General features: G+C 37.2%; 1 protein-coding gene across 1 annotated transcript in view; it reads left to right on the top strand.

The window, feature by feature from the left end:
- Positions 1–26,722, top strand: part of LOC127863354 (cubilin-like) — a 93,189-nt gene that overhangs the window by 18,628 nt on the left and 47,839 nt on the right. Inside the window, exons 12-32 of the mRNA XM_052402823.1 lie at positions 69–164; positions 1,740–1,873; positions 2,397–2,586; positions 4,025–4,140; positions 4,455–4,698; positions 6,474–6,658; positions 7,525–7,687; positions 9,185–9,375; positions 9,906–10,062; positions 11,579–11,766; positions 12,045–12,240; positions 16,833–17,028; positions 18,783–18,913; positions 19,918–20,104; positions 20,503–20,637; positions 21,333–21,540; positions 21,886–22,039; positions 22,792–22,973; positions 23,720–23,879; positions 24,210–24,391; positions 26,254–26,422. Coding sequence (XP_052258783.1) covers positions 69–164; positions 1,740–1,873; positions 2,397–2,586; positions 4,025–4,140; positions 4,455–4,698; positions 6,474–6,658; positions 7,525–7,687; positions 9,185–9,375; positions 9,906–10,062; positions 11,579–11,766; positions 12,045–12,240; positions 16,833–17,028; positions 18,783–18,913; positions 19,918–20,104; positions 20,503–20,637; positions 21,333–21,540; positions 21,886–22,039; positions 22,792–22,973; positions 23,720–23,879; positions 24,210–24,391; positions 26,254–26,422 — 3,564 coding nt within the window. The remainder of the gene's footprint in view (positions 1–68; positions 165–1,739; positions 1,874–2,396; positions 2,587–4,024; positions 4,141–4,454; positions 4,699–6,473; positions 6,659–7,524; positions 7,688–9,184; positions 9,376–9,905; positions 10,063–11,578; positions 11,767–12,044; positions 12,241–16,832; positions 17,029–18,782; positions 18,914–19,917; positions 20,105–20,502; positions 20,638–21,332; positions 21,541–21,885; positions 22,040–22,791; positions 22,974–23,719; positions 23,880–24,209; positions 24,392–26,253; positions 26,423–26,722) is intronic.

Genomic DNA, 26,722 nt, shown 5'->3' with positions numbered 1-26,722 from the left:
TTACACTCATGCATTTAGCCACGTTTTTCCAAAGTGTGGCTCATATATTTATGTCACTATGACAACAGGTTACCAAGGCAATGGTCAGACATGCACATGGGTAGGGATTTGCCAGAACAACAATGGAGGTTGCCATGCCCAGGCAGCATGCACAGAAAGCCCAGGTTGGAAACAGAGCCCACTTTCATTTGAGCCTTGCTCCTTTTGAAAACAGAGTTTTATTCTATGTGCATTAAGTGTTGTCTCAGAATAGACGAAAATTTCCGCTTTTATAGTATTTTTTGTTTAAAGGAAGTTTCTTCTTAGCAAATGCTCAGTTTAGTGGAATAATGTTGTCCCTGATTAGCCTGTGTGGACTGCATAGACTAATCTTGGGAAACATGTAATGCACATGCATTAATCCCCTGACTAATCTTGGGAAACATGTAATGCACATGCATTAAGCCCTTGACTAATCTTGGGAAACATGTAATGCATATGCATTAAGCCCCTGACTAATCTTGGGAAACATGTAATGCACATGCATTTAGCCCTTGACTAATCTTGGGAAACATGTAATGCACATGCATTTAGCCCTTGACTAATCTTGGGAAACATGTAATGCACATGCATTAAGCCCCTGACTAATCTTGGGAAACATGTAATGCACATGCATTAATCCCCTGACTAATCTTGGGAAACATGTAATGCACATGCATTAAGCCCCTGACTAATCTTGGGAAACATGTAATGCACATGCATTAAGCCCCTGACTAATCTTGGGAAACATGTAATGCACATGCATTAAGCCCCTGACTAATCTTGGGAAACATGTAATGCACATGCATTAATCCCCTGACTAATCTTGGGAAACATGTAATGCACATGCATTTAGCCCTTGACTAATCTTGGGAAACATGTAATGCACATGCATTTAGCCCTTGACTAATCTTGGGAAACATGTAATGCACATGCATTTAGCCCTTGACTAATCTTGGGAAACATGTAATGCACATGCATTAAGCCCCTGACTAATCTTGGGAAACATGTAATGCACATGCATTAAGCCCCTGACTAATCTTGGAAAACATGTAATGCACATGCATTAAGCCCCTGACTAATCTTGGGAAACATGTAATGCACATGCATTAAGCCCCTGACTAATCTTGGGAAACATGTAATGCACATGCATTTAGCCCTTGACTAATCTTGGGAAACATGTAATGCACATGCATTAAGCCCCTGACTAATCTTGGGAAAAATGTAATGCACATGCATTAAGCCCCTGACTAATCTTGGGAAACATGTAATGCACATGCATTAAGCCCCTTTTTTGTGGGAGCATGGCTCATTTGTGAACAGTGGTTGTGTTGACGTCACTTTTGCATTAAATATTACCTGTTGCCATCTTTATTAAGTATCTTTGTTTTTCTTATATATGACATGTGGTTGTCTAACAATGTTAGCTTGGGTGAAGTTTTTTAATATGCTACATAAAGGTTTTTTCTTGTAATGTATCCCTTTAACCAAGTTAATTGTAGGATTTCTGAAATAACAATAATATTGCTAGCATTATCAGTATTTAATCCATTTTTTCTTTTGTTCAGAATATATGATGAACTTAATTGGTCCCCATTTTGTTAATTTTAAGTTTCATTTTCCGGAACGTAAAGTCATCACAAATATGAGATTGAACTATTGCCCTATAAATTAGTACTGTCTTCTAAACTTGATACATTTCATGTGTGCACTATTCTCAGGACTGGAAGGTCGCACATGCACGTGTCCCCCGGGCTATGTGGGTAACGGTGTGGGGTCATCTGGGTGTGTGTCACAGGGGCCAGTCACAGGGCCATGTGGGAGCAGCCCTTGCAGGAATGGGGCCGCCTGTCAGGTATGTACAACCAGGGCTGACAAGTGTTCTTTTCTAGAATGTTTCCATAGTTTACAGAGGGTTTTTGTTTTCTTTCTAAAGTAATTTTGTCACTCTGGCTTGCCATCACTCACTTTGTATATCACAATAGCTCAATAAATGTGAGCATAGTGCGTGCCTTTGTTAGTGCTTCCATTCTTTTGCTTGAGTTTGTACTGTAACTTCATCATTCTTTATTCAATTTTAGTATTAATACCACAAATGTCAAGTATATGCAGATTGCATGTGATGTGTAACGGTAAGACCCATGTCCATGGTTCAAATGTCAAACTCACTCTTTGGCATGATAGAGCTTGTCAACACTCTAACCTTTGTCATCTATCATGCAATTTAAAAATAACCTACCACATGCCTTATTTTATCAACATAATATGATCAGAGAATATGTGGATTTCTGAACATGGGTGCCACTTCCTATCCTAAGGCAATTTCAAAATAATTTACCACACATCATGTATTATTAATATGGGATGATCAATTTCAGAACATGGGTGCCACCTTGTATCGTTGCCTCTGCCAGCAGGGCTACACGGGTCAGACCTGTGAGACAGACATCAACGAGTGTGGCTCCAGTCCGTGTCAGAACGGGGGCTCGTGTACTGACAGACTCAATGGCTATGTGTGCAGGTGCACAGAGGCCTACACAGGCAGCAACTGCGAAGTGCAGCAACAAGGTATAGATATGTGATATCTAAGCAAGGTATAGATTTGTGATATCTAAGCAGCATTCTGGCAAAATAAGTCTGTCTCTAGAGGCTTAAGTGCAGTTCACACAGACTAATCTGGTACACATGTGTACAATACTTTCCACCTACACTGGATTTTCGTTTTTAAGAGATATCATTGAACAAAAATCCAGAAATGTTGTCTCTAATTAGCCTGTGATGACTGCACAAGCCAATTTGGGACAATGCTTTTAGCTGGGTTTTCTTAGAGCACTGCTTATATGATTTTTGTGAACTGTATGTTTTCTATAATGTCTCTTTGACAACATGAAAGCTTTTCAAAATTTGGTTGTTCAACGTACATTGAAAGTTCTTCTCAGCTATTGTTATTGTTTGTTTCATTGTTTAAAAGATTAACTGCACATGTATTACTTTGTTAAGTGTCCTGTAAAAAAGTATCTTCTAAGTTTTGCTAGTTATATTAGAAATTTCTTTTAAGCAATAATTAGTGACCTACCGGTTTCACCGGAGGGGACTTATGGTTTTGTATCCGTCAGTCCGTCCGTCACACTTTTCTGGATCCTGCGATAACTCTAAAAGTTATTAATATTTTTTCATGAAACTTGGAATATGGATAGATGGCAATATGGACATTATGCATGTCATTTCATTTTGTTCGTACGTCAAAAATTGTGGTTGCTATGGCAACAAATAGACTAGAAATACTGCTGAAAATGGTGTTTTTTTTCTGGATCCTGCAATAACTCTAAAAGTTCTTAATATTTTTTCATGAAAGTTGGAATATGGATAGATGGCAATATGGACATTATGCACGTCATTTTATTTTGTTTCTACGTCAAAAATTGTGGTTGCTATGGAAACAAATAAAAAAAAAATTCTGACAATGCTGAAATTTCTGACAATGGTGGAGACGGTAGGGGACTTTAATTGCTTGGCAATAGTCTTGTTTTCAATGTAACTAGCAAAACGTGGAAGATACTTGTTCAAAGGATACTTTACACAGTAATACATGTTATTTTTTTGTTTTTGTTGTTAAGAATTACAAAAACGGTGTCCTTTTTCTAGGGTGAAAAATGTATTCATTAGTTTTTCAGTTTTTTTTAAGTTGCACAAGAACTTAATAAGGCAAACATCCAAGAGAAAATGGCTGAGGAAAGGATAGCAAATAAGATTTTTTCCCAATGATATATCTGTCCGCAGCAAAGACAATGAACCATTATACTGTTTATGTCTCTGTCTCAATTTGGTTGAAAGAAATGTGAGTTTGTGCAGCCATGAAATAGGCTTAAATAATGTTTGACATTTGCCCTCACACAGGTATGGTTTCCCTTCCAATTAAGTCAGGCAGACATTTGCCCTCCAAGTTTAAGAACTTAGCATACTTAAGGTATTTATCAGCAAGATTAGTGTTTGCCCCTTATCACAGTGTGTGGTGGGCGCCTGAGTGGCGAGTCTGGATCATTCCGGTTCCCGACGGTGGCTGGTACCCAATATCCACATGACGTTAGCTGTGCCTGGATCATCACAACAACATATAACAAGGTGAGGGACTGCTTAATGTAGACACTTTTGTTTTAACCTTATTGTTTGAGCTCGATAACATCAAAAGCCTGAAGCCTATTGAAATGCTCACGAGTCCGTTTTCTGTGTAGAACCAGTACTTAATTTCTATTGGGAGAGATCTAAAGAGCACTCCCACAGTGGGTTTTGTCACAGTGACCTCCCAGTCGCTAGGCCGATGTAGTATCCACTATGCCATGGAAACCTGAAATTTAATTCAAATTCAGTACTGCTTTATTGATGATATGTTATCTGTGAATAGGGCCAAGTAACTTTCGCATGAAACATTATTTTAGATAATCAAAGTTACATTCCCCACCTTCAACATTGAAGAGCACAATTCATGTAACTATGATCATCTACAACTGAACGACGGCCCGAGTGCAGCTTCGCATGTCTTGGGCAAATTCTGTGGCTCTGTTGCTCCTAACAACGGCTATCCAATCAATAGCACTCAGCATCAGATGTACGTCTGGTTCTATTCTGACCAGTCACAGGCCAGTGATGGATTCTCCCTCCAGTGGACCTCTGCAGATCCTGGTAAGGTTAAGTTAAGAGCTATTTATTTTTAGCTTGATTGCATCATTAGTTGAAAGTTTATTCAAACACCCTTGAGTCTGTTTCCAGGGTAGAACCAGTACTATGTGTCTTTTTGGGAGATCTGCAGAATGCTCCCTTATTGGGGATCATACAATTGACCTTTTGGTTTCTAGGCAGACATCATATCCACTAACCCACGCCAACCTTAAACCAGATCCTTTTACCCTTAGTTCTTTTACTGTGATCTACTACACTGTAAAAGATAAGAACAAAGCAAAATGCCAACATAATGTTTGTGATCATAATTTTTATTCTTCCCACCAAATTTTTTTGGGGGGGAGCATATAGTCGCCATTTCGTCTGTCCGTCTGTGTTTCCATCCGTCAGTGCACAATTTTTGTCCGGGCTATTTCTCAGCAATTAATGACCGGAATTCAATGAAACTTTATGGAAAGCTTCACTACCAAGAGGAGATGTGCATATTATCAGCCGGTTCTGGTCGGATGATTTTTCACAGAGTTATGGCCATTTGAAATTTTCCATTAACTGTACATATAGTGCAATTCTTGTCCGGGCTATTTCTCTGCAACTAATGACCGGAATTCAATGAAACTTTATGGGAAGCTTCACTACCAAGAGAAGATGTGAATATTATCAGCCCGTTCTGGTCGGATGATTTTTCACAGAGTTATGGCCCTTTGAAATTTTCCATTAACTGTACATATAGTGCAATTCTTGTCCGGGCTATTTCTCATCAACTTATTACGGGAATTCAATGAAACTTTATGGGAAGCTTCACTACCAACAGGAGATGTGCATATTATCAGCCGGTTATGGTTGGATGATTTTTCACAGAGTTATGGCCCTTTGAAATTTTCTATAAACTGTACATATAGTGCAATTCTTGTCCGGGCTATTTCTCCCCAACTACTGATTGGAATTGAATGAAGCTTTATGGGAAGCTTAACTACCTTGAGGAGATGCGCATGTTATTTGTGGGTTCTGGTTAGATGATTTATTTAGAGAGTTATGGCCCTTTGAAATTTTTAAGTTGCTTACCCATCCATCGTATTCTTTTGTCCAAAGTTATGCCCCTCAAGACGTTTCCTTTTATCTGAATATATAGTGCAATATTGTGACCAAAAAAAACTTTTGGGAGCATCACCCGTCTCCGACGGTTTCTTGTTTTACATTGTATAAATTAGGAAGTTGTTAAAGAAACAAATATTTTGTATTTAAGTATTTTATTGATCATTTATATGCTTTTGTTATCAATTAAAAAAAACATGCTTACATTCCCTATGTTTACAATAACAAATATTGTTTGCATAGAAAATTTTAGAATATTTCGTTAGAATTTTTGCCCAATTAAAATTCAGTTAATATTGATAAAACTGTCAATTTAGACATGCTTATAATGTACAGGTCTGACAGTTTATTGGAAACTTGCTTTAAAATGCCATCTTTAACAATTTGCCAGTCCCAACAAAAAAATGCATGACAGAAAAAAACTTGTATATGTTAGCAAGTAAATATTTTGCCTATTGTTTGAATTTATTTTCAGAAAACATGCTGGTCCAAATGAAGTTTGACCGGTCACAACTGCCTTACAGTCAATTTAACAAATACTGATCTGATTACCAGGCAGCAAAATACAAAAATGTAGATGTTTCCACAGTTTATGCTTTTGTGATTCGTTATTGGAAGAAATGTTCACCATTTACAGAAACAGACTCCTGTTGTTTATAATTGATGCCATACATTCTATGTTGCAGTGTGTGGAGGTGTCCTGTCTGGCAGTAACCATGGCGACTTCTCCAGCCCCGGTTACCCTGGCAACTACCCACATGACCGCGACTGCGTCTGGTTGGTCAGCGTTTCCCCTGGTAACCGCATTATCTTCTCATTCGCCACCTTGCAGATGGAAGTCCATCCGAACTGCAGCTATGACTACCTCGAGGTAGATATTAAAGCCTAATTCTGGGAAAACTGGGCTTAATGCATGTGCATGAAGTGTCATTCCAGATAAGCCTGTGCAGTTTATGGAATTTTTTGTTTGAAGGAAGTCTCTTAGAAACAAAAATCCAGTTATGGCGGAAAGTGTTGTCCCACAGTCCATGAAGACTTATCTTTAACAACACTTTGTGGATATTCAGTTAGCCCAGATTTCACAGAACGTGACTCATATGTATTGTGTATTACAGCTTGTATCATTGTTAGCACTACCATTTGCTACTGATATGGTATTACTTTCAAATGATTGCTGCTAAAGCATTTAAAGCCCTTGTTTAAAAACCTTGTTTCCAAATAATGCAAATACATATGGTTTGGAAATAAGTTTCTCATGCATTTCAAAATAAATCATGACTTTTTATTTTAGACACTCTCCATTTGTCAGTGGATATTAGAGTTGGACAGAATTTCATAGAAATTATCATAAATTGACCAATATATATGTACACTTAAGACAGTTATGCCATTTCTGACATTTCTCAATGTTAAATGTATGTCAGTTGGATGTTTTTTTATTGTGCCAAAACTGATTCTAGTGCATGCACAAGCTTATGTTGCATTTCCCAGCTAGTTTGGCTGGTAGATCACAGCACTGTCTATCAATGGATCATTAGGTTAGTCCACTATAACTTGTATATAATTATTTATGCTACCATTGTTTCCTTAACTATGATTCCACAAGTACAGTGGTCATTTTCTGACATGTGTGAGCATACTTACAATGACTGGAAAACTACAAAGTTTGTCTAATCTTTCCATTGAAAGCTGTTAAAGATCACCAGAGCACCATACTATATATAAATACTGTTTCAGATTCGAGATGGTGGCCTGGATACCAGCCCTCTGTTGCAGCGGTTCTGTAACACAACCACCCCTCCCCCTCTGTCCACCTCCGGTCCCAACGCCTGGGTGAAGTTCCACTCAGACAGCACCTACTCTGACAACGGCTTTCATATCACTTACCTCTCTCAACCTAGTATGATTTACTATTGCTATAAAAAACGAAAAATCAGACAACCTTTTGATGAATGCCAAATAGTGAGAAATTATCAGTGGGACCTTATATTACGAATATAAACAAAAATCAGACAATTTTTTATGTATGCTAAATAGCATAATATTATTAATTACATAAATGTATCTCTGTAAAATGTTTATTTTACCAGTTGCATTGCCTCTATACAAAGTTTGCTTAAGTCCCATTATAAATCAGTTTAATTAACCTATACATTCGATTTGTGTATAGTGGATTTTAGTGAGTAACGGATAGGTTAAACGTTTTTTGCAAAATACTTTTATTTATGTTAAGATTTATAGTTTTCTATGAATTGAATACAAAAAGCCTATCATTGTTAAGTCGATTCATGTTTTTGTTGACGTGTGTCAATGTGTACAACTGTTTCTTTTTTCGAAAGCAAAACAGGGTCACTTTATGTACGCACCGTTTTTGTGACAACAGAAAAATTGCAGACGAATGGTTTCTTGAATTTTGCAGATTTTGTTTGGTAAACATAATATTCATTGATGTAATATTTTAGTATTATGTGTCCTTTACAAAAGTAAGAATGCTCAGAAACCAAATTGATAGGTACCATATAAAATAAGCATGAAAGCTGCAACTCGGGATTTAGTGAATGACGGACATGTGGTGACCCATATTCAGGAATGTGGGGATTGTCTAAAAATAAATATAAACTCAATTGAAGTTGTCCAATACACATGTGGTTAGCGTGTGGCTATGATATTAATTAGTGAAAACATCATTTTTAATGAAAAATAATCAAATTATAACGAAAATTCGATTTCTCTGAAAACATATTTTTCACTATCAAATCTATATAACAAGGTATTCAACTCAAAATGAACCGAATATAGGGTGCATTGCTTTAAACAGCCATTACTTCATCAATTGTGCAGCGATTTCCATGAACTTGGTCTTATTAAATGCAGAAATGAATTTCCTTTCTGGAAATGTACATATATTGCAATTACTTTTACAAATGCTGTGTCAAATTTCAAGAAATAACACAATACACATGTAATCCGATAAAGACCTAAGCGATCCGGTAATGGCTGAATCAGTGTACCATGAAATTCGTGCTGTGAACAAATAATATTTTTTCGGAAATTTAAAACCGCTGGCATGTTTCAATAGGAAAGACATGTGTCTATCTAGGTTTATGGTATAATAACTGAATGCATGGTATTTACGTTGAAATGAGACTCTAAGTCCTTACCTATCTGTTATACACCATCGACTGTACATTATAGATGGAAATAATGATACAAAAATATTTTGCATTTGACAATTTGCTTTGGTGCCATTATAAATCTGTTCACTAAATCTGTAAATTACTAATGGAAATGATACAAAACCATTTTGGAGTGGACAGTTTGCTTTGTTTTAATTATAAAGCAGGTCACTTGATATATAAATTACTAATGAAAATAACAGTATGAACCCACGTTTCAGTGGACGCAGGTTGCGGTGGCGCCTATACCTCAGAAAGTGGCGTTCTCCAGTCACCCAACTACCCCAACGCTTACAACCACGATGCCCAGTGTGTGTGGACGGTCACTGTGAACCATGTGGACAGGATAACACTGCGTTTCACCAATCTGGAACTAGAGGGACAGATCAACTGCCAGCATGACTATGTGGAGGTCAGATTGTTAATGGCTCTTAACCGTTTAACGCTCAGATACCCATTTGGACACTTGTGTAGTCCCTTAGAAAATACATTTTTTAGACCTTTCTTACTTGATTCAAGTTTTAGAGTCTTCATTAAAAACCCTACGATACTAATGAGCAGCAGTAAACAGCATAATACCTGAACAGCATGTTAGTTACTCGCAGACTTTTGGTTTGATTGTGGTTGCATATAGCCATTTTCACTTTGCTTCTGAATTGAAAAGGGTCAAGAAGGGATTGATTGTTTGACTATAGTATCTAGAAAACATATGAATGAAAGGCTGGCTGATAATGTCAGAATATTCAGTCAGTAACTAAATGCTTACTTATTTTTTTTACAAACATTAACCCAGAACTCTTGTTCAGCATAAAATGAATAATTTACATTTTAATTCTCATCAATTGAATTCAGTTGACATAATTGTTCAGGTTTAAATAAAATCAAGCCAAAAGATACTTCTTGGAGTTTATTTGTCAATGCTAAATATGATTATTTCCTAAGGTTCGAGCTGGCAATACTGTGAGTGCCCCATTGATGGGTCGTTACTGTGGCAACAGCCTGCCTGCTCCCATGACAACCTCAGGCAACATGCTTTACGTGAAGTTTGTGTCAGATTCTTCAGTGACCAGAGCTGGGTTCCGTGCAACCTGGGATGTGTGTAAGTTGGCTGGGGCTGGTATTGCATAGCTTCTTTAGGCATTAATTTTGAACACTAAGATACCAATGAGCAGGATCAGATCTGGTTTTATGCTGGTTACATATAGCCATTTTCACTTTGCTTCTGTAGAAATATTACATCATTGGTCTTAAATCATGAATTGTACTTCAATGTAAAGAAAAGAATAAGTTCCAACTATTTATTTATATTTTTTGTTAACACCTTTTTGAAAATATTAACAAAAGTTGTTGGAATCTTTAGACTGTGTCTGTGGCATGATGAGTAGGAATGGGGTTTGAAGATGGTGTTAACCTTTGTCTACACTCGTGTAACATTCCATGCTCAAAGGAATTATGGTGCAGGACTTATGTACTTTTGTGAGAAGGTTTATGAACAAGACACATTCTACTTGATGTCTAGAAAAGATCTTTGAAAATGCTCCCCAGTTGGAATCCAATTACAGTAACTGTATATACACTGAAACTCCAATATAACGCGCTCCATTATAACGCTGAATCCAATATAACGCGGAGGGTGCTTGGATCCCATTTTTTCTCCAACCTTCCATTTGATTTCTGATTCAAATCCGTATTATGCAACTTCATGTATTTTCAGACAATTCAAAGATGGCGGCAATCACATGTTGATTGCTTTATTCAACCGTCCGTTGAACCGATTATAATCGCCTCGAGGTTAAACAACACCGACAGCTAATGGGTGTTAATCTGTTATGTAATGTCAATAAAGGTGTGAAAAACTCGCGTGTCAGTGTTTATTACATGTATTCCTCATCAGAGCGGTTCAGTGCGATAATTTCCATAAGTTAAGTGCAAGCGGGAAAGTAATACAATTAAAGTAATTTAAAACGATTGAAACATTCTTACTTTGATACGGTTGCAGTTTGACTATATTAAATGAGCGGCTGTGAAATATACTGCCTACTGTATAAAACAACTTTTTCTGTCATTTCATTATCATTCTAGTATTATGTAATTTAATCTTTCAGTTCGTGTATAAGAAATTAAATAATGCAGACGATTTATTTACATGCGAACGCAGTGTACCGGTAATTGTTAACAGAGTTTCACTTTCATTTTCGCGCGGTATCAGAAAGTCCCCGGGAAACACGTTTTTTGCATGCGTATGACGCAATAAAATAATTGTTTGTACATGAGTCGTATTGCATTCAATCTAAATTTAAAGTCGCTCGTCCAATGAAAGCTCTGCCCCATAATGCACTGTACTCTTAACACTTCTGAAAATGGCATTTATGCGTACGGTTGTGTTTACGAATTTCTTAAACATATATCGTCATTAATGTTCAAGATTATTATTTTTAAGTGATGTTGCAATTTTATTGGATTATTGGATAAATGTGCAAAACCTATAACGCGGATCCGTTATAACGCTGTTTCGCGGCTTGGACCCCATTGACCGCGCTATATTGGAGTTACAGTGTATTAACATCTACTTTAAAAACAAATGTATTAATATTATAGTGTTTTTTTACTATAAGCATGTGGAGGTCTATTTACATCGCCAACTGGCATCCTCCGCTCTCCCAACTACCCCCTGAGTACCCTAGCAATCCGGCAGTGTGAGTACCTGATCAATCTCCCAGAAGGCAACAGGATAACCTTGACCTTCACTGCGTTTGACATTGAGGAACCCAATGGGGAGTCGTGCAACTTTGACTATATAGAGGTATTCAGCTGTGTGGTGACTGTGCCAATTAGATGGAGAACTTATGCAGTTACTGGCATAAGTATGTGCACTTAATCTATACTATATACCTCTTCATTCAGACAACAGACATAGCATAAGCCTCAACCTTTTTTCTGATTTTTGTCAAATTTTACTTTGCAGTCTTAATGTTAAGCATATTTTGTCAAAAGAAGGTTAAACATGCATTATATTGCCCGCATCTGTTTACGCATAACTAAATGAATATTGTTTAACCTAACCTTTCCATACACTAACAGGTTCGGGATGGTGGGACTGCAACCTCCCCCCTTCTGGGCACATACTGTGGTTTGAGCATTCCAAATCCTGTGTCAACAACTTCAAACATGCTGTATGCAAAGTTCGTCACAGATGGCTCAAACGAGAATCTAGGCTTTGAGGCTCGCTATGAGGCTCTGGAAGGCACGTGTGGTGGACAGCTTACAGCCAATACAGGTATATGAGTTAATGGAAGGCACATGTGGTGGACAGCTTACAGCCAATACAGGTATATGAGTCTATGCGGGCACATGTGGTGGACAGCTTACAGCCAATACAGGTATATGAGTCTAAGGAAGGCACATGTGGTGGACAGCTTACAGCCAATACAGGTCAATGAGTCTATGGAGACACGTGTGGTGGACAGCTTACAACAAATACAGGTATATGAGTCTATGGAAGGCACATGTGGTGGACAGCTTACAGCCAATACAGGTATATGAGTCTATGGAAGGCACGTGTGGGGGACAGCTTAAAGCCAATACAGGTATATAAGTCTATGGAAGGCACATGTGGTGGACAGCTTCCAGCCAATACAGGTATATGAGTCTATGGAAGGCACATGTGGTGGACAGCTTACAGCCAATACAGGTATATGAGTCTATGGAAGGCACATGTGGTGGACAGCTTACAGCCAATACAGGTATATGAGTCTATGGAAGGCACATGTGGTGGACAGCTTACAGCCAATACAGGTATATGAGTCTATGGAAGGCACATGTGGTGGACAGCTTACAGCCAAAACAGGTCAATGAGTCTATGAAGACACGTGTGGTGGACAGCTTACAACAAATACAGGTATATGAGTCTATGGAAGGCACAAGTGGTGGACAGCTTGCAGCCAATATAGTTAAATGAGTCTATGGAAGGCACATGTCGTGGACAGCTTACAACCAATATAGGTATATGAGTCTATGGAAGGCACATGTGGTGGACAGCTTACAGCCAATACAGGTATATGAGTCTATGGAAGGCATGTGTGGGGGACAGCTTACAACAAATACTGGTATATGAGTCTATGGAAGGCACATGTGGTGGACAGCTTACAGCCAATACAGGTATATGAGTCTATGGAAGGCACATGTGGTGGACAGCTTACAGCCAATACAGGTATATGAGTCTATGGAAGGCACATGTGGTGGACAGCTTACAGCCAATACAGGTATATGAGTCTATGGAAGGCACATGTGGTGGACAGCTTACAGCCAATACAGGTATATGAGTCTATGGAAGGCACATGTGGTGGACAGCTTACAGCCAAAACAGGTCAATGAGTCTATGAAGACACGTGTGGTGGACAGCTTACAACAAATACAGGTATATGAGTCTATGGAAGGCACAAGTGGTGGACAGCTTGCAGCCAATATAGTTAAATGAGTCTATGGAAGGCACATGTCGTGGACAGCTTACAACCAATATAGGTATATGAGTCTATGGAAGGCACATGTGGTGGACAGCTTACAGCCAATACAGGTATATGAGTCTATGGAAGGCATGTGTGGGGGACAGCTTACAACAAATACTGGTATATGAGTCTATGGAAGGCACATGTGGTGGACAGCTTACAGCCAATACAGGTATATGAGTCTATGGAAGGCACATGTGGTGGACAGCTTACAGCCAATACAGGTATATGAGTCTATGGAAGGCACGTGTGGTGGACAGCTTACAGCCAATACAGGTACACTGTAACTCCAATATAACGCGGATGACGGGGTCCAAGCCACGCTACAACGTTATAAACGGACAGTGTTATAAGTTTTGAGCTTATTTATTTATATTGTCATGCTGTGTTGTCATCCGCAAATGCATGCATATAAATCGTATCGAACAATAACAATATATATACCGCTTTTCTAATGTGCACATTTGTCCGATAATCCAATATAATTACAACATCACTTACGAAAAAATAATGTTAAACATTTATTACAAGAAATATGTTTACGAATTTCGTAAACAAATTCACATGCCTCTGCCATTTTTCAGAAAAATAGTACAGTGCATTATGGGACACAGCTTTCATTGGACAAGCGAATTTAAATTTAGATTGAATGCAATACGATACATGTACAAAGTAATGTTGTATTGCGTCATATGCAGCATGTAAAAAAAATCAGGGACCTGTTTAGGTCCCTGAAAAAACGTGCTTTCCGTGGACTTTCTGATAACGGGCAAAAATTTAAGTGAATCTCTGTTAACAATTACACTGCGTTAGCATGTAAATAAATTGGCAGGATTTTTTAATTTACCTTTTCGTATACGTACTGAAACATTAAACATACACAAAGATCTTTTTATGTATCAAGCTTGTATAGCATATAATAAACGATAACACACACAGCCATAGTTTATACAATGAAATACAATACACAATAAATATAACACATAAACAGGTAATCGTTTTAAATAACTTTAATTTGATAATTATTACGCTTGCACTTACCTTATTGAAATTAGCGCACCGAACCGCTCTGATAGGGAATACATGTAATAAACACCGACTCGCGAGTTTTCACACCTGTATTGACATTACACAACAGATTAACACCAATTAGCTGTTGAGTGTCGTTTAACCTCTAATCGATTAAAATCAGTTAAACAAACGGATAAAGCAATCAAGCTGTGATCGCCGGCTTCTTTGAATTTTCTGAAAATACAAGTAGTTGCATAACATGGATTTGAATCAGAAATGGAAGTTTGGAGAAAAAACGGGATCCAAGCCCCTCCCGCGTTATATTGAACACAGCGTAATAATGGACCGCACTATATTGGAGTTACAGTGAATATGAGTTTATGGAAGGCAAGTGTGGTAGGCAGCTTACACCCAATACAGGTATATGAGTCTATGGAAGGCACATGTGGTGGACAGCTTACAGCCAATACAGGTATATGAGTTTATGGAAGGCACGTGTGGTAGGCAGCTAACACCCAATACAGGTATATGAGTCTATGGAAGGCACATGTGGTGGACAGCTTACAGCCAATACAGGTATATGAGTCTATGGAAGGCACATGTGGTGGACAGCTTACAGCCAATACAGGTCAATGAGTCTATGGAGACACATGTGGTGGACAGCTTACAACAAATACAGGTATATGAGTCTATGGAATGCACATGTGGTGGACAGCTTACAGCCAATATAGGTATATGAGTCTATGGAAGGCACATGTGGTGGAAAGCTTAACCAATATCGGTATATGAGTCTATGGAAGGCACATGTGGTGGACAGCTTACAGCCAATACAGGTATATGAGTGTATGTAAGGCATATTTGGTGGACAGCTTACAGCCAATATAGGTATATGAGTCTATGGAAGGCACATGTGGTGGACAGCTTAACCAATATAGGTATATGAGTCTATGGAAGGCACATGTGGTGGACAGCTTACAGCCAATACAGGTATATGAGTCTATGTAAGGCACATTTGGTGGACAGCTTAAAGCCAATATAGGTATATGAGTCTATGTACGGCACATGTGGTGGACAGTTTACAGCCAATACAGGTATATGAGTCTATGGAAGGCACGTGTGGTGGACAGCTTAAAGCCAATACAGAGTCTATGGAAGGCACATGTGGTGGACAGCTTACAGCCAATACAGAGTCTATGGAAGGCACATGTGGTGGACAGCTTACAGCCAATACAGGTTTATGAGTCTATGGAAGGCACGTGTGGTGGACAGCTTACAGCCAATACAGGTATATGAGTCTATGGAAGGCACATGTGGTGGACAGCTTACAGCCAATACAGGTTTATGAGTCTATGGAAGGCACATGTGGTGGACAGCTTACAACCAATACAGGTATATGAGTCTATGGAAGGCACGTGTGGGGGACAGCTTACAGCCAATATAGGTATATGATTCTATGGAAGGCACATGTGGTGGACAGCTTACAGCCAATACAGGTATATGAGTCTATGGAAGGCACGTGTGGTGGACAGCTTACAGCCAATACAGGTTTATGAGTCTATGGAAGGCACATGTGGTGGACAGCTTAAAGCCAAAATAGGTATATGAGTCTTTGTAAGGCACATTTGGTTGACAGCTTACAGCCAATACAGGTATTGAAGATGTAAACAACAACATTAAAGGGTTTATTAAAAATTCTTTTGTATATTAACTGCCAGATAAGTGTTCAATAAAGGTAACTTAATAAATCTTAAGCATAGACTTGGCTTTTGGCTCCCTATTTCATGCCAAGCAAATTAACAATCTTGTTGTCATTATTTTATTTGTCCCATCAATTTTCTCTGTATTAATGGAAAATAATTAAATAATGTCACAAAACCAAAAATTCAATATTATCAAACTGCTAAGGTTAATTTTGATTGCAACTGTAACTGTAAGATGCTTTCAGATTATGTGCAGTGTTTTTCTTTAGCATCATTAATAACTGGAATAAACGCTTATGGAGTTGAATAGAATGTACAGGTATTATTATTAACTAATATCTCTGTTTTGTGTGTATCAACTTGCAGCTTCATAGATATTTTGTTATTCTGTCTTAAAGTGCAAGATATGTTACATTTGTGTATGTGATGATATTCTTTTCAGATTTATGTACCGCTTTATCTTATTTCAAATTTTGGATTTGGATAATTACTTGATTCTGCTTATATAATTTTTATTTTTTAATTGGAAGTCATGATTATATCTCATTATGGAACTATATATCGAGTTATAGATTATATGCATTTATTGGCTTTGGACTTGGTCATCCACTTTATATTGGAGTGACCCTGTTCCAATATCGCCACCCTTACAGGCTCTATCCAGTCTCCTGGACATCCAAACGTGTACCCACACGGTGTGAACTGCACATGGAACATCATCGTTACGCCAGGGCTCGTGATTCGTCTCACGTTTCACACATTCAGTATGGAGGACCATGTCAACTGTCGCTATGACGCAGTCACTGTGTATGACAACAGCACGGCTGTAAATTCCAGTCGTATTGGACGGTAGGTATCTTTTGTGATCTCACTGTAAACTATAGTATTTTGATATTGAATTTGTTTGTGTTATTAAGCTGCTACTTTTGTACACTTTTATGCTGTGATGGTACGTGATAACAGCTCGGCTGTAAACTCCTGTTGTATTGGACGGTAGGTGGCATTCTTGAACTTTCTCTATAGTGTTGTAATATTTTATTTGTATTTGTTATTAAGCTTTCCTGTTTTTAAGAATCTGCATCAACACATGGCATTTGTCAATTTTTAATGATGGAAATGTTCACTTAAGTATCCTACAGGATACGATATATATATTATATAAAAGAATATAATAAAATATGGTATGAAATGACGAGTGTCACATCTTTTTTATCCCATGCTTTTAAATGAGCAAACTAAATAAATATTTACGCAAACATAATGATAAATCCCGAATGTTGTTTACATTTTATGACGTCATTTCAGCAAAATAACAAAATGCGATAGGTCAATCAAAAGAAAATAAGCCAATGAAAACCCTTTAAAAGTATATTAAACATGTGTAAGATAAAAATATTCATAATGGTTATATTACATGGTAAGCGGTATGGCAGGTGATTAATAAATATTATTTTTTTCAGTAAGCTGCAGTACAACTGCCTTAACCTGACATTTTAGCAGGTCTCTGGAAAAACTGGACCTAATGTGCATGTGGAAACTATTGTACCAGATTGGGCAAAACTTTTCACCTACAATGTATTTTTGTTTAGAAAGGACTATTTAAACAATAATTTCCATAAAAGCGGACAGTATTTGGAATGAAATGTGCAGACTACACAGGCTAATCAGGGATGACTTTTTCAGCTTTTCTGGAATTTATTGTTTAAAAGAAGTCTTTTCTAAACATAAATCCAGTCTATTCTGAAAATGCAGACTGCACAGGCTATTCAGAATGACACACATCTATAAAGCCCAGTTTTTCCAGAGAGCAGCTCAATTTATGTATTTTATATTGCTCAAGATAAAGTAATACTAGAATTTTAGAACAATAATGTTTACTGTTGTTATAAATCCTCATTATGCACATTGGTGACTTTAAACAGCAATTGCCAAGCATTAGTACATAACTGTAAAGTTATTGTAAAATATCTTATATGTAATTTTTAATCTGATGTTATGTTTTTGGCAAACACAGCTTTACGGTTTTTCATACAGATACTTTATCGCCTGCCGTAACTTGAAATAGTTCAGTTTTCAGTTACTGCCATATGTATGTGCTTTAAGTACTGAATATCAAGTTTGTTAATGAAAGGTGTGAGTAGGTTAGCTGACTGCTTTGATGTGATTGAAAAACTGTTTGAAAAATCAAAATAGCAAAAAAAAAGGCTTTTACCCTTTCCCACTCACAAGCAAAGTGAAAAAGACTATACACAACCAGCATAAAACCAGATATTATATTCTTTGCTGCACTTTAGTACCTAATGGTTGAAAATGAAGCCTTTAAAACATGAATCTAGTAAGAAAGGTTTTAAATTTAATTTAATTTGTGTAGAGACTACACCTGCAGGGACTACTCATGCATCAAAGTATTTATCTGAGTGGTAAAGGGACATAAAACATTCTTTGACTGCATGCTTTCCCAGATACTGTGCATCGACCATCACGCCTGTGATCACATCGTCTTACAACAAATATACTGAAGTAGTCTTGATAATGTTGAACAATTTAAATAGCCCCAAAAAACAAGTCCTGATTAAACATTCTTGGAATGCTTGTGTTCCCAGGTACTGTGGCTCTAACATCCCTCCTGTGATCACGTCCACTAACAACGAGCTGACCGTGCTGTTTGAGTCTGACTCCAGTGTGTCTCACGAGGGGTTCGCAGCCTCCTATGTGGGCCTCAACGCATCAACATGTGCGTACACATGCTCAAACAGTAGATCATTTTAGCTCTTTTTGGGGAAAAATTTGCATAATGCATGTGCGTAAAGTATTGTACCAGATTAGCCTGTGCAGTCTGCACAGGCTAATCAGGGACAACACTTTCTGCTTTTATGACATTCTTCGTTTAAATGAAGTCTCTTCTTAGCAAAAATCCCATTTAGGCGTAAAGTGTCGTCCCTGATTAGCCTGTGCGGACTGCACAGGCTAATCTGGGACGTCCTTTACGCACATGCATTATGCCCAGTTTTCTCAGAACGCGACTCATTTTAGCCCATGTGCATAAAGTTTCTTTTCAGATTAGCCTGTGAGTCTGTGCAGTCCGACAGGTGTATCAGAGAAGACACTTTCAGCTTTTTAAGTCCGTACAAACTGCACAGTCTAATTTTGGTTGACCCTTTAGCCACATGCATTAAGCCCAGTTTAGCCAGAACGAGGCTCAGTTTGTTCAGAATCAACTAGCAATAGAATTTGTGCAGGATTCAACTATGGGGCAGCAGTTTATGTTTATAGAAGTCCGTCTTGTTATAATCTTAATTTTTGCATTTGTTATGATAACAATTCCCTGAGAGGAAAATCAGAGAATTTAAATAACTGGCATACAAATTGGAAAATACAGGGAATTTAACTCAATATATTATAACGAATCCAAATGGACATTCTTGGATGTAATACATAGTTTGTAAATGAAATTAAACAATTATCATATTGTTTTTTTTTATAAGAAGTGAATTGTATTACAAATAAGAAAAAGTGGTTATATATTTATGTATGCTGTGACTCAGCTTTTGTTGAAATGATAATCTTTTTATTAATGTCAATTAAAGTCTAATTCTTCTTAGGCAAATATCAGTGCATAAGACATAGCATATTCATTGGCAACCATGTTATAGTCATCATGTACATTGAAATATGTGTAAAATGTAAAACATTTGCATTTACATATAAATTTTGTCAGCTTTTTCATGCATAATTCAGTGTGCGGAAGTGACTTGTCAGATGCAACTGGGGTCATAACGAGCCCCAACTTCCCTGATGGTTACCCACATGAGCGTCAGTGCACATGGACAATCACTGCCCCTGATGGATACCAGATATTGCTCAATGTCACGGACTTCAACCTGGAAAACCACCCGCTCTGCAACTTCGACTACCTTGAGATCAGGTATAAGGATTTCTGTAAAGACACCAAGTACTGGTTCTACCCAGGAAATGGACTCAAGAGTGTTTCAATTAGCCTTCGGCTTTAAATACAATGAAGCTAAACTAAATAGGTTTAAACCAATTTCTGTTAACTCAAAATGTGTGTTTTTATGTAAGCTCTCATCAGCTACGACTTTTTTTATTTAATTTTCATAAATATTTGTGTAATATCTCTTTACATGCCATTATTTATTTAAATGCACAGTGCATCTATTTAGGTTAATTAATCAGGGAAAGGTATTCATATATAGGTATATGTGAAACGTTATAACATGCAAAGCTTTCTTCATGAAGTTTACAAATTGAAATGTTTATTTTTGTAAACTTTAAACTATAGTTTTTGTCTCGATTCCTTTCCAGAAATGGTGGGTTTCCCTCGTCGCCATTGGTTGGCAAGTACTGTGGAACCACCATTGACAGGATTATCGTTTCTCATAGCAACAGGATGTACATCAAGCTGCGAACAGACAACTCCAGATCTGCCCCTGGTTTCAGGTTCATATATTCTTGCATCCTTTTGTTTTTTTAAAAGGTTTCATTTCCGATTTTAAACAGTTATTGGATTGTGAGTAATTGAATATGCTATATTATTATATACTTATTAATATCATCTGATGAGCTGTCTTCATTAGCACCTTGTGACCTTCCAATATATTACATCCGTTTGTCGAATACATACGGTTTTGACAGTCCAAGTATGAACAATTATTGGAGAGACAACTGTTATCGTACCCTTTAATATAATCAACAGAATCTACAAGGGGTTGGAGAGTTACCTACATTTATTGCAGCTATGGAAAAAGTGGTTAAATAATAAGTTGCTCGGATTCAATTAAAAATTTACCTTCCTAATATTATCTGAGAGTTTATATTTAAAGATAACATATGTTTATAGCTAATGTCATTTAATGAGGTAAACATTGGCACTCTTTCGGCAGACTGAACATTGAATTTTAAACTGAATGTTAACAATTCAAATAGTAGTAACTGTTGTTCAAGGCATACATAGCATATCATGATAGCAACTCAAATAAAGTAAGGAACTGGGACTTAATATTGTTGTACATAAAACCCAGGGAAAGCCAAACATTCTATGATATTAAATTTCAGTTTGTTTCCATCCATGGTCTAAACCAATGAAAAATGTGTATAAAAATCATGTCATCATCCATATACATTTTCCTGTCTAGGATTTTCTACGACTCGACTGCTACAGGCTGCGGTGCTGACCTGACTACACCAACGGGAAGTTTTATATCACCCAACTACCCCAACCCTTATGGTCACAATGCAGAGTGTATCTTCACCATCACTGTATCCCGTGGCAGCACTATCCTGCTGACCTTTGTTGACCTTGACCTTGAACTTCATGCCAACTGTAGCTATGACTATGTGGAGGTGGGTGACTCTCGGAATATATATGACATTGCGTGACATTTACAGGATGATTTCACTGCATAGGAATAGGCAGCCCTTAGTTATGTTTGGATTGTACAGATAAATCAGTAGATATGACATCTGTAGAAATGTCAAAACAGAAATTGTTATACAGGAACATGTATTTTATTTCTTTATAAGAATATTAGTTTGTATCAGGACACGTTCTTACCATTACATTGAAAATTGTTCCAGAATAATTTTAAATGTTTAAACAAATAGAATGCAGCTATTTCCATTTGATGTGTTAGAATTTGTATTATCATATAATAATATTAGTACAAGAGTTTTTGTTGTTGTTGTTAGGTTAGAGACTCCAATGCACATGGCCCGTTATTGGGGAGGTTTTGTGGAAGAACTATTCCAGATATGGTCACGTCCAAAGGCAACTCACTGTGGATCTTGTACAACACAGACTACTCAGTGGGTGGGCGGGGATTTTTGGCACACTATGTCAGCTGTAAGTAATTGTTTACAAATTCAATTTGACTATAAATTAGGTCAAATATTCCATGTTTAAGAAGTAAATATTTTGAATTTAAAAGTATTTTATGTTCAATGTGATGCAGTTTTAAAATTTGCGAATTGTTTACATGATAACTGTATGTTTTAGTTGAAAATGAACTTTTTTTTTCGTTCAAATTTGGGGGCCAGTATTCTTAAATATTCCCAATGGACAAAAGTATATATTTTTTCTAAATGGAACCCCCCTGCCCCCGAAACAAACACATCTTTTTTTTAGCTTTCAATATTTAGATCATCTCCCATCCAGCTCTATAAATTACACATTGGTAAAAATAATATTGAAAACACTTTTTCTCAATTTTGAAGCATTTGAAGTAAAACAACAACAAAACTATTTACCACTTTTAGTAAAAACGCAGCGATTTTTCCCAATCCAATGGGACCTGGCTCCATTCCCAAAATGTTGAAAAAAACACACCGTAGATCGTAAATTTTGGAAAATACTTGGCTTGTTGCCTTGTGGAATATTAATACAATTTTTAAAATCGTTATTGTTTGATGTGTACATTCTATGTCTTTTCTCTTAATTTGTTTAAACCATCATTTATATATAGTTTTTTAATATTGTATATTTATACCTTCTGGTAACTTTTACACAGAAACACGAATGTCTTCCAAAGAAGATACAAAGGCCAGAAAAAATCCCTTGCCAATGACCTTTGATTAATACACTCTGTGCTCTTGTAGCATGCTCAAACAACCAGACGGCATATAGCGGTGTAATAGAAAGCCCAAATTTCCCGAATGCCTACCCTCACAACCGCAACTGCACGTGGATAATCAATGCTGCGTTGGGAAACTCTGTGAACATCTCGTTCTCACACTTTGACGTGGAGACCCACCGCAACTGCACGTATGACTATCTGAAGGTACGCTCATTTGGAATACTACGCTTGTAAATTTTGTGTATCAGTCTTCTGGCTTGTGCTATTTTGCATCCAGGGCTTTTTTTCTTGATTTGGGGAAAGGGCATGGCCTTTCATTTTGGGGAAAATTTTATTATAATGTACATTCACACACTTTTTTTATAATAACAATTTTTTTTAATGAACATTGCGAAACATGAGTATGAAACAATTTTTTCTGATTGATCATTGATAGATTGAGGCATTTGAATTGGTCTCTGGAAAAAACAACAGTTTTAATGAGTGAGCGTAAAGTATCGTTTCAGATCAGCCTGTGTTGTTTGCATAGGCTAATCAAGGACTACACTTTCCTTCTAAACTGGATGTGTTTAAAACAGGCATGCTTTCAACAAAAAATTCCTTAAATGCAGTAAGTAGCATACAAGATTATGTTGACAGCACAGGCTAATGCAGTAAGTGGCATACACTATTATGTTGACAGCACAGGCTAATCTGGGTTGATACTTAATGCACATGCATACAAACCAGCTCCTTAATTTGTTTGAATTCAAATCTATGCAAAGGTAAATACTTTTGACGATTTAGGACAGATGCTTTTGATCAAACAAGAAATGATTTGGTTTTATCCTTAAATAAGTGTATCAAATGTACAATGCTGAGCAGTCAATTTATTTATACAAAGCCTTGACAATGAAAGAAACCTGCTATTATTCTTGTTTAATGTCTCATCTATATTGCTTTCTCATCAGATAAATGACGGAAATCTGCCGACTTCACCAACACTGGGAAGATTTTGTGGGACTAACATCCCCCCACCAGTGGCTTCCACGCAGGACAAGGTGTGGATCAACTTTAAGTCTGATTATTCTATGGCCAGAAATGGATTTAGGCTGGAGTATGTTACTAATGGTAAGGGAGCTTGTCACATGATCTAAAAGTTGAGGTTATTAGGATAAATCTGTGTCTGTTATTTCCTTTTTGTAGATTATGTAAACTTGTGTACGCCCTCTGTTTAGCTTTTGTGTTTTGGGTGTTGTACTAATACTGTTTGCATACTGAAACTGCACAATTATGAGCTTATATTTATATTAACAGGTTTTGGTGCATAAACGTTTTTATGTTTTGAAATAAGTTATTAAATTGTAGCATTTCATTATAATCAGATTCAAAGCATACAAAATTGATTAATATTGTCGCTAGCTTTAACTTGAAGCCAACTGTTGATATTTTCCTTAAAAGGTTGTGGCGGATACTTCCGAACTCCAACAGGATATTTTACGAGCCCAAACTTCCCCAACCCATACCCACACATGCGTCAGTGTGAGTGGACGATCGTTGCAGACACAGACTCGTTTGTTCAGCTCACCATCCACACGTTTGATCTAGAGTCTCACAGTTCATGTAGATATGATGTGTTGGAGGTAATATTAGTGTTGTAGTTGTATACAGAGAATAATATATAGCACATGTACATAATAATGACATTGAAATCAATAATAATTTAGTTACACTGCTCTGTAGTTTTACAAACAATAAGAAGCTGATGTACATAGTTATGATGCCTGCATCAAGTAAAATTTTTAAGCTTTGTAGTTTCATAAAAACATTTGGATGTGCAGTCATAACTAAATATTCTCTTAAAACAAATATTGGTGACCGTAACCTTAAAACATTAATTGGTTTTTATCGAGAAAATACTAAGTTATTATGTACAATGGTAAACATGAACCGGTATTGACTCTTTCCAAATACACATAATTATCTCACATGCCTGCAGTTAACCCTTTTCATGCTGGGAAATTTGTCGTCTGCTAAAATGTCGTCTGCTGAATTTCTAAAATTAGCATTTTCTTCGAATTTTTATGTCCCCCACTATAGTAGTGGGGGACATATTGTTTTTGCCCTGTCTGTTGGTCTGTTGGTTGGTTGGTTGGTTGGTTTGCGCCAACTTTAACATTTGCAATAACTTTTGCAATATTGAAGATATCAACTTGATATTTGGCATGCATATGTATCTCATGGAGCTGCACATTTTGAGTGGTGAAAGGTCAAGGTCATCCTTCAAGGTCAAAGGTCAAATATATGGGTCAAAATCGCTCATTTAATGTACACTTTTGCAGTATTTCAATATTCAAGATAGCAATTTGATATTTGGCATGCATGTGTATCTCATGGAGCTGCACATTTTGAGTGGTGAAAGGTCAAGGTCAAGGTCAACCTTCAAGGTCAGATGTCAAATATATGTGGCCAAAATCGCTCATTTTATGAGTACTTTTGCAATATTGAAGATAGGAACTTGATATTTGGCATGCATGTGTATCTCATGGAGCTGCACATTTTGAGTGGTGAAAGTTCAAGGTCAAGGTCATCCTTCAAGGTCAGAGGTCAAATATATGTGGCCCAAATCGCTTATTTTATGAATACTTTTGCAATATTGAAGATAGCAACTTGATATTTGGCATGCATGTGTATCTCATGGAGCTGCACATTTTGAGTGGTGAAAGGTCAAGGTCATCCTTCAAGGTCAAATATTTGGGTCAAAATTGCTCATGTAATGTCACTTCTGCAATATTGAAGCTAGCAATTTTATATTTGAAATGCATGTGTATCTCATGGAGCTGCACATTTTGAGTGGTGAAGGGTCAAGGTCAAGGTCATCCTTCAAGGTCAAACATCATATAGGGGTCAAGGTTATCCTTCAAGGTCAAACATCATATAGGGGGACATTGTGTTTCACAAACACATCTTGTTTTCAAAGAATACTATCAGAATAGCAAACAGTTTGGATCCAGATGAGACGCCCGTTTTGTGGCGTCTCATCTGGATCCAAACTGTTTGCAAAGGCCTTTAAAATTCGGTTCCCGCACTGAAAGAGTTAATTATTTATCATAATGATTTACAGTTATTGACCATTGCCACAAATCTTGAGTATTTACTGTCATCCCTTAGATTTACACATGCTTCATCCATGGGCCTTGTATCACAAATATACCTATGTCAATATTCAAACTCAACTTTGATTTTTTTCTCAATTGTTGAGACGACTTTGTGACCATCTCGCTAATTTGGTTTTCAAATAATCTTTTTTCAGTTTTAAGGACTAAACCATGAGTTTTATGAGGAATATGTGCATATTATTACAGCTGAAAATTGAGATTTTTGTAATCTGACCGAAAATCTCAATCCTCAGCTGAGTGGATACTCAAATCCCATATTCTGAGTTGAGAACAAAAATAAGAATGGTCTTAATACTGGGTCCTTAACTTTAGTTTCTCCTCCCTAGGTCTACGGCGGTCCAGATGACTCGTCCCCACAGCTTGCTAAACTGTGCCACAAGCAGAGCACTGCCCAGACACTGGCCTCCACGGGTAACGTGATGTTTGTGAGGTTCAAGAGTGACGTGTCCCGCAGTGGCAATGGTTTCAACGCTTCCTATAAGGCCAACACAGGAGGTACAGTGTGCAGGCTGAATAGGCTGTTTTCAATGGTGAACCATCAAGGCCAAATTTCATCAAATTAAAGTGAAGAGTCTTAAAATGAAGATCAGCACTTTTTCTTTTTTTCCTTCATACTTTTCGTGGAGTTTCAGTAAGAAGAGACTTCCTGTCAACTAAAATTTCTATAGAAGAGCAAAGTGTTGTTCTTGAGTAAATTGTGAGAAATGCAAAGGCTAATCTGGGAGATACTTCCCGCACATGCAATAAGCTCGGTTTTCCCTGAGCCCTGTTTAAATACAGTTGCTAGGTGATGAG

This window comes from Dreissena polymorpha, unplaced genomic scaffold (genome assembly GCF_020536995.1).
Source record: "Dreissena polymorpha isolate Duluth1 unplaced genomic scaffold, UMN_Dpol_1.0 chrUn006, whole genome shotgun sequence".
NCBI lineage: Eukaryota > Metazoa > Mollusca > Bivalvia > Myida > Dreissenidae > Dreissena > Dreissena polymorpha.
This window is presented reverse-complemented; position numbering and strand designations above follow the sequence as displayed.